This window comes from Monodelphis domestica, chromosome 1, assembly GCF_027887165.1.
Source record: "Monodelphis domestica isolate mMonDom1 chromosome 1, mMonDom1.pri, whole genome shotgun sequence".
NCBI classification, from domain to species: Eukaryota; Metazoa; Chordata; class Mammalia; order Didelphimorphia; family Didelphidae; genus Monodelphis; species Monodelphis domestica.
This window is the reverse complement of record NC_077227.1, coordinates 111,694,041-111,709,590: the sequence shown is the minus strand read 5'-3', so window position 1 is coordinate 111,709,590 and position 15,550 is coordinate 111,694,041. Positions and strand designations below refer to the sequence as shown.

The following is a 15,550-nucleotide window of genomic DNA, read 5'->3' as shown; positions in this document are numbered from 1 at the left end:
TTGATTAGAGATTGGCCAAGTAAGTGGTAGTACCTGAATGTAATGTAATATCACTATATTATAAGAAATGATGAATGGGATCAAAGAACCATAGGAAAACATACTAACTGATGAAAAAATGAAGTAAACTAGAATCAGGAAAACAATATACATAATGATTACAACGGGTTCATTTCTCAATGTGGTAAATAGTAGAATCTACCTAAAAGTCAGAGTTAGAATCATCTATAACACATTAGCCTCTAAATTGGTCTCCCTGCCTTTCTGTCTCTACCCACTCCAATTAATCTTCCACTCAATTTCTAAAGTGATCATCTAACTAAGCACATCATCTCCAGACTCAATTAAACATCAGTGGTTCTATATTTTCCCTGGGTTCAAATAGAAACTTTTCTATTTAGTATTTAAAGAGTATTTAAAGCTTTTACCTGGCTCCTTTTTTACTATTTGATTTTCTTTTATAACTCTGTAATCCAACCACAAGAGTCTATTCGCTGTTCTTTCTCCTTGCTTTTGCACTAGCTATTTCTAACCTGGAGAACTTCCCAGCTTTTACCACTAAGTTTTCCTGGCTTCCTTCAAGACCCAATTCATATTCTACCTTCTACAATATGCCTTTTCCCATCCCTGCTGCTAGTGTCTTCCCCTTTGATATTAATTTTATGTATTCTCTGAATACTTGGTTATTTTCATGTTTGTCTCCCTTATTAGAATATGAGTTTCTTGACAGAAATGATTATTTTCCCTCTGGCTTAGCACAGTACCTTGCACATAATGAACATATATAGTGAAAGCTTCTTGTCCTGACTTATAAGCTTAGGCAAAAAGGAAATACCACTTTTTAGGGATGAGATGAAGAACATTTTGTATTTATATGATACTTTAAGGATTGCAAATAAATTATATTTAGAAAAAAATGAACTATGGATAATTTTACAAAATAATATGCTGATACATTTAAAATTTTTTCAAATACCTGCCCTGAAAAATGAAATAGAATAGACATGCTTATTTATCATTTGAGGAAGCTAAAGAACCAATTTTCATTTTGCTTTAAAGACTTACACATTTCTGAATATAAATGGAGAAGAAAAAGCATTTTGTTGTTGTTTGGTCTTTTTAGTCTTGTCTAACTCTCCATGACTCCATCAAGGGTTTCTCAGCAAAGATACTGGAGTGATTGACCATTTCCTTCTGCAGCTCATTTGACAGATGAGAAAACTGAGAAACAGGTTCAGTGACCTGCTCAGGGTCACACAGGTAGTATGTGTCTGAGGCCAGATTTGAAATCAGGTCTTCCTGACTCCAGGCTCAGGACTCTATTCACTGAACCACCTAGTTTTCCCAAGAATATATTTACATGTGGAAAATATACTACATTTGGTCTTACTCCATTTTCCTAAAGATAGTTTATAGAGTGGTCTGGTGATAGTAGGTCGAAAGAAACAACTAAAACTGAGCATTTTATGTTTTGGCTACAAGTGAATTGAGTTCTCTGTTTTAGCAAGTGATACAGATTTTTTTTTACCATTTTTTCTATGTAATAGGATTTTCTATTATAGCTATTATAAAGAAAATATGGCCCTGAATTAGTAGTTGAAAAAGAAAAAAAAGTAACAATATCATCAATGGTACCAAATGTTAAGAAACTTTACAAAAATAAGCCCATCACTTATAATATTATGTCTACTATTTTTATGTAATAAAAATGAAACTATCAAGGACTGAACATGTTATTTTGATTGCATGTTTAAGATTTATATTGTTATACACATTATAATTCATCTTTAATTTAATATGAATATAAAACTCAGAAAAGCAAGTTTAGATATCATTAACAATGACAAAGTTCACTGTGAAGTGATGCAAAGAAATGGTATATTATATTTCTATGTTTTAATGTTACTTACTTTGGCTTGAGATGATAATCCTTGTCACATCTTTCAATATTCCATACAGTTAGAGCACTTGCACTGGACAAGCACATTTGGGTCCAGGTCATGGGATTAAAAGTCATCTGGCTTACTTCCACACCTGGTTGTGATCTACTACACAAAATAACATTTCCTTCCCAGTTCCTTATAAAAAAAAAAATTCTTTTCTGAAACACAATTATGATAGAATTTAATTTTATAGAAAATTTATCAAATGATATGTGAAGTGTATACTTTAGGAGTGATTGTAAGAATAAATTTTAAAACATTATGAAAAGGTACATGAACACCAAAGTGGCACTTAAAATATATAATAAAAGGCCAAAGCTAGTCCATAAAACCTGTTAATTTCCATCATTAATATTGGTCATACTGTATACTACAAAATGGCAACCCAAGAGCTCAAAGATTGGCATCAAAATGTTACAAAATGAAATTAACATGTTTATTTCTAAAAATGGTCATATTAACATTGCATATGTATGGAAGATCACTATTCCATTATGATAAAATTATTAGTGGGTATCAATTGATCTGTCATTATTTGTCACCAGAATTTCAAAATGAATTTATTCATTATTCATTCAACAAACTATATTGGACACATTATGTATAATAAGACTGCAGGTGATACAAAAATACATACTCCAAATTTCCTCTTATACGATATCATATTAAGGTATGCTGTTCAGTAATGAATTATATTAACTAATATTTATTGTTGGGACTCTAAGATAGTAGAAAACAACAACAAAAAAATTCTGCTGGTTTTAAGAACCACTATCTTTTTTACATATGTGTCCTATCCTCCCAAATAGATTTCAAGCTCCTTGAAAATAGAGACGATCTTATGTATCTTTGTTATTCCCAGTTTAGCACAATAAGATGTATTTAGTTGGGCTTAGTATTTGCTGGTAACAATGCTATCTATCTCCTCCACACTGAAACTTTGGGATTCCACTAATGCTTAATCATACTTCTGCTGTCTCCTATGTCCCTTAAATGTCAATATTCAAAGAAAACAATTTACAACCCTATCTAAAAAGTCAAGTCTTTTAAGAAATCCACATAGGTAGCTTTTTGACCGTAGCTTAAAAATGTTTCATTCTCTAAATAAAATATTTTTAACAATTAGCTTAAGTTGAACTCTGAATGAATAATAAACTTTAGAAATATGTTTCAAACATATTACATAAAGTTTCCTTTTATTAAAACAAAAATGTGCAAATCCTGAAACTTACCAAAGGGTCAGTTCGTATTCTGGAACTGCAGAATAAGAAGCCAGGTATGTACCACAATGACTAAATTCAAGTAAAGTATAGTCCAGCTGAGCATGCCCTAATGCAGAAGATTACATCTATTTTAGTTAGAAGTCTTCAAATTAACCATTAATGAAATAGTTCATTTCCTTTTTCTAATTGTTTTGTCATGTCATATATACCTCTCCTTTCTTCTAAAAAGTCTTGGATTTCCCCCCATTAATTTATTCTGAATAAAACTGTTAAAAAGTTATGAACACTAGAGTCTAGAGATAAAAGAAAAATATAAAACCATATTTTCTAGTTCTCATTTCAGAACTAATTCTTCATATCATATACTTCCTCAGATGATTTCAGGCAATTGAAGACCTTTTCACTAGTCTAGAAAGCATTCGTGAATACTGAAAAATTTCTAGTGATCTTAAATTTAGATTTGCTTTATTTTAAAAAATTTAGCTTACTTTCCGTGGTGCCTTTACATAAGGGATAGCATAGCATAAAAGATATGTATGTTGGAGAGTATGCAAACCCTTGATTTCATTCCCACCACTAACACTTACTCACTGTGTGAACATAGACAAGGAACTTAAGCTGAGTTTCAAATGAGTTTCTTCATTTGAAAAATGAAGGGTTGGAATAGGAGATACCAATGGTCCCTACAAAAATGAGGTGATATTTGCGAAACACTTAACTCAGTGACTGGCACATATTAGGCACTTAATTTTGATTCTTTTCCCCTTTCTCCTTCTCTAAATCTACAGCATGTCCATCTGTGCTGAGGCTTGTAAAGATATTGCACTTCAAAAGTATTAGCAAAAATACCCTAAAAGGCCACAATGATGTCTTCATTAAAATCTCTATGTACCTTTTTATATCTCTATCTCTGTTTTGGGATCACTATCTCCTCTTTTGTACATCTCTTATTTCTCTGTCTGGACTTCATGGTTATTAGTCCCTCATTTTGAGTATATGTATCTGCTTTTTCTTTCCCCTATTATTTATTATCATTCTCTCTCAGAGGGCTATATGTATATATCTTTATTGACTAATTTATCAACAAATTAATAAAGTTATGTTATAAAAATTTGATTAAAGATTGCCTTTGATTTTAAATTATGTCAAATCCAGTTGTCTTTCTCTGAAATTAGCAAGGTAATACAATTGAAGTTGGAAGCCAAAAAGGCAGTGGTTTTAGCCATTTGTCCAAAGAAGTATACCTGTCTGTCTCCCAAGTCTGGGCTGCCTACAGCCAACCCACCAAAGGCAGGAAAAGTATAGCTTCTCCTGTAGTTTGGAAACTAGCTTATATCATCTCGTTGTTCATAACCTAATGAAATTTTATGAGAACATATGGAAATCTCTCCTGACATAGTGTGGTTTCAGAATGTGTTTTGACTATCTGTGCCATATTTCTTACAAGTGTTTGGATTTTTTCTTTTCCCCAGGGGGTAGAGGGATACCAGAGAAAATAAATTCTTGTAAAATGAAAAAAAAATTTAAGAAAAAAATTATGCTCAAAAATTGATTAAGTATTCAGGATATCTTTTCCCACTATGATAAGTATAGGAGGTTAGTTCTGTTACATTTAAGATCTAGGCTATTTTTTCCTGCCTTAAACAATCTGGAGACCATGAACTCCTGGGATTTCAACATATTCATGCTGAATTTATTTAGAACAGGTGATCAGCTAAGTCCCAGCAACTCAAAACTCCTAAAGAGTCTCAAAGAAACAGGGTTTACAGCCTTAGCTACCACACTCATAAACCATTACAAACCATTAGTTGTAATAGATCCACCTAAATCTAATCTTAACAGAAACATTGCCACTCTGAAGAAAAATTCATATTGAACTTAAGATTCTAATTCAACTCTCTAACTCACTGCCTACATGCAATCTCTAAGGATGTACTTTAAAACTTTTCTATTAAGAACCAGAATTATGTTTTATTTTTGTGATAAATTATTTAGATTACAGAATGAGAAAGACATACCTTTTAATTTTACCTTTCTTGTCAATTCAGGAAAGTTGAATATGTAGATAGAGGGTTTAAGCCTCCTATCTGAAAAAGCCACCACTTGAAAAGGACTGTAAGTTTTCATAGCACCCACTTTTCCTTGCTTACACGATAGAAAAGTTCTTTTCCCAGTTTCAACATTAATGAAAATTATGTAATTCCCACAAGGATAGCAAATTGTGTTGTTGTTGATAAAATCAATATTCTGCTTGGGGAATCCTTGCACCCATCTTTAGGGAAGAATATATAGCCATCAATAATTATATATATCGAGCCATTTTTAAAAAAAGAATATAAAAGTTCATCAAAATCTCTGGAACAAAACCGTATCATTTTCCCCATCCCTCCTTATTTTTCAGAAAAAAAGATCTCCCCACATTGGCTCCTCGTCCAGTTTGTATCATGAACCACCAAAATTTAAACAGATATAAATCTCTGAAGAAAAGCATTCATCAATTTTCTTCCAAGATTGACTTCTTATCACTCAGATAATTCTAAAATTGGGGGAGGGGGGCACACTCCTAAGATCACGTAAAATGGAAAATGAAAAGCTGGGGGGGGGGAATACATATAAATGTAAAGAAGAGGGTTTGGTTCTAAAGTCTCTCTTTTTACAGTATTCTTTTAAATATAGTTGTGTTAAACGGGAAAAAACATAGAACTATTAAATAGTAAGAAAAACCACTCTTTAATTATGGATAGGAGTTCAGCACTAAATTAGGCCTCTTCACAGGTGTAATACAAATCCAGCTCTGGTCACTGAACTCCTGGGAGGGCCACTGCAAGAGATGACTAAAAGAATTTGGGGAAATTATATACCCTTTTAGGGGAACTTCCGAGGACTGAGGATGGGATAGTATAGTAGACTGACATTACCAAGGTAACAAAGAAAATGAGGAGTCCTAGACAGGAATAAGAGTGAGAGGCCCATGCTTTACAATGGACACAAAAGAGAAAGATCTAGCCAAAGAGCAGGGCTAGGTAAAGGACTTTGGCCTATGGGAAGAAACCATCAGGACAAAAAGAGATACTTTTTGTATCTCAGATACACCTGACTGGATTAGCCATTTCTACTTAAACTACTTTAAGGTCTATAGGTATTCTGAGACTCCTAAATTGGGCTTTTCCCTCAGGGGGAAACTCTTGTGACAAGATCAAACTTGAGATCTTCACCTTCAAGCTAATTTAACTGGGGGGGGGGGGGGTCGTCATCAGATCTCACTAGGCTACATGATTGGGAATTTCTAGATTCCACATTGACAGTTGTCTTTATTAATCGCTCAATAAAATAACATGGGATCTGTTGAGTAAATTAGCTGAAATGAAAAGAATGCTTCTTTGCAGAAGTAAAAAGGAGATTTCCAGCTCCCAAGTGAAAAGAAAGCATTAATAGTTATTTACGGAAAGAAATGATTAAGGAGCAACTACAAATGAGAATGAATCAGGATTAAGCTGCCTAGCTACAGGAAAAAGCCAAGGATCTGAAAAGAAAGGGCCAGGATTGATATAGTCGAAAATGTTAGTTGGTTGGACCGAATATATGAAATAAGGAATGGATAAATAGAAATAATTTTTTTAAATGCCAATATGAAAGTTCATCACGTGCATTAATCTCTTTGGGCTTCCTGGAAGAGTCCTGGTGTCAAAGGTTGGAGGAGGAATCCCAAGAAAGGAAATGAGGTTGGTGGTAATCACCGAATCGGAGCGGTGGTGGGGTGGGGGAATGTCAGTAAAAGAAGGTGGAGGCTGAGGGGAGAATCACAGCTGGGGTTGGGGTAGAAGGCAGTGGAATAATAAGGTCCGGGCTCCACGGAATCTCCAGAGCCAAAGGGAAGAGGGACAAAGAATATAAAGTAGAGAAGGTAGGAGGCCGGCCGGGTCACCTCAATGCCAGGGACGCTGGGAACATGACCTTCGATCCCTAGAGCTCTCTGACATTCGCCAAAGCCGAAGGTGGTCAAATAGATATAAGCAACAAAATAAATAAAAAGCTACGAAGAATTACGGAGCTTCTTTTATGAAAAAGAAGCTGTCAACTGCTTTTCCCTCTTAACCAGCAGAAGCTAGAGCCGACCGTTTAAACTGGTATGCAGGGAGCAAGCTTGATGCGCATTGGTCCTTCCGGGTCGGAGGGCCTTAGAAGACCAAGATGATTGGTGGAAAAACTTCGACCCGCAGCCAATCCCCAAGGTGAGAGCGAGTTGAAGGCAGTATGTAGGGAGAATTGGAAGAAGGGAAAGGGACTGGCACCCGGGCGGACCCTAAGTGGCCAGAATTTGGGGAAACAGCGGGGCATCCACGAAGTGTCTGGGTTTTAGAGTAGGTAAACTATAGTAATGGAAGTGACCGTAGTAAATGCTTACCTAAAATGGGGATGTGACTAAATCGACTAAGTAATTTCTATTACTTGACATATTTTTGCCTGAGCAAAGTTAATGCATCTAGGAGAAGAGGGGAAGCTGATTCTGGGGAGAAATTGTGTTTAAAAGTGCTGATAAGAACTGATTCAAGATATTTAAACAACTAACAAATATATACAGGGTGGCCCAAGGTACCCTGCAAAAGCCATTTCCCTGTAGGTTTTATATAGTCCAAGGATATGAATAGTTCTTCAAGAATTGCAATTAATAGCCATGGGAAAGAATGTCCCAAATAATTAATAAGAGTAATACAAATCAAAACAGTACTGAAATTTCTCCTCACAAACATCTCTTTTCCCACTCAGATGCACTAATTTTGGATCTCTGATTTCTCCACCATTGCCACTCTCCCTCTCCCCTTTTCAGCTCTCTAGGGTATTGTCCTTGGCTTCTCCCATTACACTGTAAACTCCTTTGGGGCAGGTACAGTACTGTCTTTTTTTTTTTTAATTTATATCCCCAGAATTTAGCATAGACCTTATCACATGATAAACATTTAATATGGATTTATTGGCTATTATTGACTCATACCCAACAAATTGGCAAAAAGTGATCAAGATGGAAACAAGATTGGAGGGGTTGTGGAAGGACACTTCCATATACTCTGGGAAGCTGTGAAGTAATCTAGCCATTCTAGAAACAAATTTGGAATTATGCAAAGGCAATGACTAAAATGTCCTATCCTTTGCCCTAGAGCCTATGACAAAAAGAAATAATATATTAAAATATTTATAGCAACACTTTTTGAAGTAAAAAAGAATTGGAAAGCAAAGTAGATGCCTTGTGATTAAGTAACTAGTAATCTAGAAGCATTGTGATAGAATGGAAAGAGTCCAAAATATAGTCAGGGGACCTAATTTCAAATCTTGATTCTGATATTAACCAATACCTATGTAATTTTGAACAAATTGCTGCCTGAACCTTATTTTGCTCAATTAAAATGAAGTCAGCTGAAATAGATCGCTTCCTGGGTCCCTTCTATAGCTAAATTTGTGATCCTATAAAATGTGGTACATATGCTGTAATAAACAGATAGATGCAGCGAAGCATCAGAAGTCATAAGGATTAATGAAAAATGAATTAAACAGTACCAGAATCTAAGGTATTCCAGTACCCTTAAAAGGGGATTTAGGGTATCTAGACTCTCTGCCAATGAATTTTAGCCCCCACTGATGGTATTCCCTCATCAATTGTAGGGAAAGTAAATCCTCTGTACCCCAGTTCCATTAGTTACTAACAATAAGATAAGTTTTTACACAGAAATACTTACTTCAAGTGGAATAATCACAAATATATAAATTTATTCCCCCCAAAACATGTTGGAGAAGTAATATTTTCCTCTCTATCACATCTGTGATATCACAAGGCTAAACCTTGTGAGGGTAGCCATTCGGTCGTCGTCGACCCCTGGTGAACTAGGGCTTTGCTCACCCAGCATGTGAAGACTGCTTCGGCAGAACAGGCGGAAGAAACCAACAAGAAGGTTCAACGGTTGAGATGGCGATGCAGCAAGGCACTGTGGAGTGCTTCAGGTGTGTTGGAGCACAAAAGACAACACGGCCATCCAATGCAGCTGAGGAAGTCTACAGGTGTAACGACTTTTCGTGCCACTGGTCCCAGGCTTCCAACGCCGAGAGAGTGGGACTGTCTCTGTGCATCGACTTTTCCACTTAAATCTTCATGCACAAAAATGCACAAAGACAATTGTCATCCTCGGTTACCAAGAGACTACTACCACCACCACCGTCACATCTGTGGCGGGGAAGAGTATTAAGCTTATAGTTTAGCCCAGCTCCCAAAGAGCACAGATCCAGTTCCATGTCCAAAATTCCTCTCAGTCTTGAGTCCAAGGTACCCTGGCTTCTCAAGGATTTCATAATGGATTGATTAGCTACACTACCCCACTTCAATTCTGATTCCAAGGTGGCCATGCTTAAACTCCTAAATCCTGAAACTGAGGAAGATAAATAACACCTCAAAAACAAACACCCCCTGGCCCATTTCTTGGAGCTGGGAGTTGTAAAAATGGACACTTGAATCCAGGACTTCAATTCCCAGAAGTCCTTGCTCTACTTCCCCAGAATGCTTTATAATATCACTGAATTCTCACCTGGGCTGAGATTGAGATGGGGTATTTAACCTGATTGGAAAGGCTTCTGGGCCTCTCTCTTTTCTTTCCTGTTTTTGCTTGCAAGCAGACAGGTCTTTCATGATGTAGGTGAGGTTGTCTAGGCCTCTCTCTGGCCTAGACACATGCTTTTCTTACTTGTATATTCTTAAATTCTTAATCTTAAATAAACCTCTAAAAATATAATACTCCTTGCAGAGAGAAACTAATTTCTACCCTGCCTCAGTTTCCCTAAAATTTAACTGTTACAGGGTGAAAGAGAAGGAGCAAAAGAATTCCTTCCCCTCTCACCTTCTGAGTTCTTGGTGTCCACACTGGGTGAAAAAAAAAAAACTGAACAGCTCACTATCACCATTTTTAAAATTAAAAAAAAAATTTTTTTTAAACCCTTACCTTCCATCTTGGAACCAATACTGTGTATTGGCTCCAAGGCAGAAGAGTGGTAAGGGCTAAGCAATGGGGGTCAAGTGACTTGCCCAGGGTCACACAGCTGGGAAGTGTCTGAGGCCAGATTTGAACCTAAGACTTCCCATCTCTATGCCTGACTCTCAATCCACTGAGCTACCCAGCTGCCCCCTAACTATCACCATTTTTAAAGATGGCAGCCAATCAAGAGTCTACCCCCACCCACATGGTAGGGAATGTAGAAAGCTTTATGTTCGTGCTGTGGAAGTGAGAAATTGAGAATGGTTTGTAGCAGGAGCTTGGAATAGCTGAGACTGATGACCTGTCATTCAAACGAGAGCACTCTGGTGTGGAATGTGACCAGGAGAGGCAGTTGGAGGAAGGAGCAGACCAACTGAAATCATATAAATGCCCTTTTGGCTTGGAAAGACAGAAGAGGTCTTATGTCTCTTGGCTTTTAGAGACTGAAGCCTGAAGGTTGTCTTTGGCTTGGAGGATAGAAAAAAGAAGGACAAAGTCCAGCTCTCTGACTTGCTCTGTTGTGATAGTAACTGAACTTCCATACCTATCAGCCATTTTCCAAATTGAACTATATTTCACCATCCTTCAATCTAAGACTCATCCTAGTATTAGGGAAACTCCAAAGCTCTCTTCCCTTTCATTTTCTTATCCTTCCCTGTCTTACCCAATAAATCCCTTACATAACTAAGATAGAGAAGAGAAAGAGTATTTCATTTGAGATATCATAAACTCACCCTTGAGTTGATTAGAGAGATCAATAAGAGAATCAGCAGGAATGGGGGAGGCAAGAAGGGAGGAAGAAGGAGGAAGGGAGGAAGGAAGATCAACAGCCTGATCTGTAGTTATCAATTACAATTCAAATAGTCCCTTATTACAATGCCCAAAAAACTCCTCAAGGGTATCTCCATATTAGAACTGAGCAAGCTCAGAGAAGCTCAATTTACATATACATTGATTTCAAAAATGTAAATGAAAAGAACAACAACAAACAAAACCAATTGCTCCAAAATTATGAATGAGCTTGGCCCCAAAGAAGAGATATGAGAAGGTACCTCTCATTACTTTAAAGAAGTAGTGGGCTAGGGGTGTAGAACACTAAATATAATGACAGACTTTTTCCAATATATTGGTTAGTTTTGCTGAGCTAAATCCCTATTCCCCCTTTTAAAATTTTTTCTTTGTTATAAGGAATAGCTTTCTTGGAGGGAAAATGGGGAATATATTGTTAAATCCAGGCAATGTATAAGCAAAAAATATAAATATTTATTTATTATAAATGTTTTAAAGTAGTGAAAAATAAGGCAGTAAGGAACAAGAGTGGGATCCTATATCAATAATTGGATTAATTGGACATGTACTAACTAGTGGAGTGGGTTCGGGAGAATGTCCAGAAAAAAGGAATAATGTCCCACACAAAACTAGCTTTAAACTTGCTGACCCACCAGAGAAGCAAGGGAGTGAGCCAGCTAATAGAACCAGGAGATGATGAATGAATGATGATGATAATGATGATGGCGGTGATGGTGAGGATGATGGTGATCATGGTGGTGATGATGGTGGTGATGGTGATTGTTGAGAACCATCAAACCTTCACTGGCTGATAAAGTCACAGTTTGGGAAATGGAGGCTGCCATGCAACCCCCAGAAAATGAGGCTCTCACTGATCCCCCTCTGTGATTAATCTCTCTTGAACTTCCCTCACTAATGGATGATTATTGTTCTCTCTCCAACACAAAAGAAATTATATAAGAGCAAAGACTTATAAAATAAACATATATCCCACCTTAATCCCCCCCAGATTATTACCCTAAAAGATTACATTCACAGAATTAAAACCTAGAGATCATTTCCCATTACCCCCCTCCTTTCCTTTTCCACAGAGTCACATTCACTCCCATTACAAGCCAGGCAAGCCAAGAACATCAATCACCTTCAAGACACACTCTACTGCAGACAGAAACCAGGCAACATTTCCAGGTGCTTTAAAGTAACATGAGAAAAATAAAACTTGTAAATTGAGGAAAGCCCCAAATCTGGTCTGTCTCAAATTACCTTCTAACCATGTACCTAACCATGAAATGTTTTGTTATCCATCTCCTTAGTAATTGTGGTTGATTGTGAAAGCTGACCAAAAGTAACAATGATTCTCCTTAGGTCAGGGAGAACTAACCTCTAGATCACCCTGTTTGTCATTCATCTATAGCAACAATGTTTCATTGATTATCTCCTTAGGCTACATGTCTGTTGTTAAGTTCCATGGAAACATATATGTAGAAAATTGATTGTGTGCCAAAGAAGTATGTAATCACTAACCTATGTAATAAACAAGCCTCTGTGCTATGGCAGAACGCTATGTGACACCTGTGCATGTGGGACTGAGCACATAATGCTTCTCATTTCCATTACTCTAATGGATTGTCACACTTAGATGGAATAAATCCTCACCCTCTGAGAGACTGCTAGATGGATCTTGGAAGGTGATGATGGTGATTATCATGAAATATGTAGGTAGCTTGGAAAACCTATGATTTGGTAAATTCTCAAGCATCAAGGTCCTAAGTAGGCTTTAACTATACTTTTTAAGGGAAAGAGAAAAAAAAATACCAATCCTCAAACATTATATCCCAGGAACTTCTTTTTTCTGTTTAGATATTATCATTATCCAAGCATTCATCATAGTAGTAAAGTATGGCAAAGACTAATCTTCCTATAAAACAAGACTGTATAGCATTCTGCAGGATAGAAGAGGTAAAAGAATGGGTTGTGAATTCTGAATCAAACACAACAAAATAAATGTTGCACAATATCTCTCATTTTTTTTTGTTTTCCTCTTCATGCATAGACTTTATTTTTAGTCTTCCCTCATTTTTTCCAGCAGGGATTCTTAACATAGGGACCATGGACTCCAAAGGGGTCTATAAATTTGGGTGCTTTTTGTTTTATTTTGTTTTTTAGTATAGTGTCAGGTATTTCAATTTAGTTGAAATTTCCTTTGTAATCCAATGTGCTTTAATTTAAATATAAGAAACATTATTCTGATAAATGTTCCATAGAGTTCACTAAACTGCTAATGGAACTCATGACACAAAAAGGATTAAAAATCTCTGAATTTAGAGCATTATTTCTTACCCTCATACTATATAGTTTCATAGAAGAGATTTCATTAACTGAGAGTATTTTTATTTAAATCTTTAACATGAGTGAAATTTTTGGTAAGAAAATAATGAGATCTCAGATTATCTTTTACTTGGCCTAGGAGAATTTAAAGTTAATCTCTTTGATTATTTTGTTTAGGACAAATTATTTTTTATTTTAACAAAAATTTGTTAAGAGTCTTCTCACTTAAGAACACTTTGCTAATTGGGAAAAATTCAAAGCTTAGACAAAACAAGATGCTCATTCTGGTATAGCTTTTAATCTAATATAGGGCTATAATGTAAAATGGAGATTTGAACCCTAGACTTCAATCCCCAGAAGCTCTTGGTATTTCCCAGAATTCCCTATAATCTCCCCTGAGTCTCCACCTGGGCAATATCACAATGAATATTTAACTGGCTCTCTGCCTCAGATGCTTTCTCTTCCATTGAAGTGATGTAGTGGGTAAACTAAGTGCAGGGGTTTTGAATGGACTAATCAGCCCTAGGCACATGGTTTTCTTATTTTGTATTTCTTTATTCCTTGATTTCTAATAATCCTTAATAAACCTCATAAAATATAATATTTCTATTACTAGAGACTAATTTAATTTTTACAATAATCCATAGTTAGGTAACTATACTAACAAGCAAAATCATACATTAATGCATTGGAGAGGTAGAAGCACTGAAATTCTATCTCTCAGCATTTCATTTAAACACAAGTCCTTAACCTAGGATTCATGAACCTCGGAGAGGTCTATGGAGAAATTTCAGAGGGCCTGTGAACTTGTTTTTTTAAAAATATTTTGATAATTTTATTTAACTACAATGCTATCTTTGTAATCTCATTTATTTTATTCAATTAAGGTTACATCTGTGCTATTGACTTCCCAGACTCTATCATCCTCTACTAACAATCTTTTATTTTTTTAATATTCTTTTATTTTTAAGACAATTCTGCCCCAATTACATATAAAAATGATTTTCAAACATTCATTTAAAAATTGTTTTGAGTTACAAATTCTCTCCATCATGTAAAACATTTTCCCATATTAGTCATTTTGTGGAAGAAAGGAGAAAGAAAGAGGAGAACAAGAAGAAGGAAAAGGAAGAATGAATGAAATATAAAATTTTTCAGTTTACATTCAGACTCCATCAGTTCTTTCTCAGAGGACAGATGGTATTCTTCATCATCAGTTTCTTGGATTATCTTGAATCTCTGCATTGTTAAGAATAACTAGGTTATTCACAATCATTCATTGAAAAATATTGCTTTAACTGCATACAATGTTCTGAGTTTGCTCCCTTCACTTTGTATTAGTTCATGTAAATCTTTCCAGATTTCTCTGAAATCATCCTGCTCATCATTTTTCATAGCACAATAGTATTCCATCACAATCATATACCAAAACTTGTTCAGCCATTCACTAATTAATGGAGAACCTCTCAATTTCTAACTCTTTGCTACCACAAAAAGTTATACAATAAATATTTTTGTACAGATATGTACTTTTCCCTTTAAAAAAAAAAAACCTCTTTGGGATACAGATCTAGTGATGGTATTACTGGATCAAAGAGTATGCAGTTTTAGAGCCTTTTGGGCATGGTTCCAAATTGCTCTCCAGAATATTTGGATCAGAAAACAACTCCACCAAGAGTACATGTGTCCCAATTTTCCCATATCCACTCCAACATTTATATTTTCCCTGTCTGTCATATTGGTCTATCTGATATATATGTGAGATGGTTTTGTTTTATGTATGTGAGATGGAATTGTTTTAATTTTCATTTCTCTAATGAAGAATGATTTAGAACATTTTTTTCATATGATTAGAGATGGCTTTGATTTCTTCATTGGAAAACTGCCTATTCATAACCTTTGTTTGTCAATTGGAGAACATATATTTTTATAAAATTAATTTTTCCCAACTTTTGCCAGCAGCCTTTTCAGCCAGGAATATTCCTCTGTACATGTGACCTTCTCCCTTACAAAGACCTGTTTGCTTGTGTGGCCCTCTCCTCCATGGGTGAGTTCCTCCCCAAACCTCAAATCTCAGAGTATTCCAGCCAGTCCTACTTATTGCACTCCTCTTCTGGCTCTGTAACTGACTCTCTGGACTTCATCCTGCCCCTGCACAAGAACTTCACCTCCTCTTCCTCTTCCCTGATCCTTCAGGGCAGGAACTGTCTTTCATTTTTGCTTCCATTTAGATTCCCAGAGCTTAATATGG

At 35.9% G+C, this 15,550-nt stretch overlaps 1 protein-coding gene across 5 annotated transcripts in view; it reads right to left on the bottom strand.

Moving 5' to 3' along the window:
• Nucleotides 1–7,304, bottom strand: part of LOC100619090 (cilia- and flagella-associated protein 43-like) — a 273,713-nt gene extending 266,409 nt beyond the window's left edge. For all 5 annotated transcript variants that reach the window (XM_056804363.1, XM_056804374.1, XM_056804366.1 and 2 more), the window contains exons 1-4: nucleotides 7,092–7,304; nucleotides 5,185–5,438; nucleotides 3,176–3,272; nucleotides 1,911–2,078 (exon numbers count right to left, since the gene is read on the bottom strand). In XM_056804363.1, the coding sequence (XP_056660341.1) occupies nucleotides 1,911–2,078; nucleotides 3,176–3,272; nucleotides 5,185–5,438; nucleotides 7,092–7,117 (545 nt within the window). In that variant the 5' untranslated portion in view covers nucleotides 7,118–7,304. The remainder of the gene's footprint in view (nucleotides 1–1,910; nucleotides 2,079–3,175; nucleotides 3,273–5,184; nucleotides 5,439–7,091) is intronic.
• Nucleotides 7,305–15,550: the final 8,246 nt, after the last annotated feature.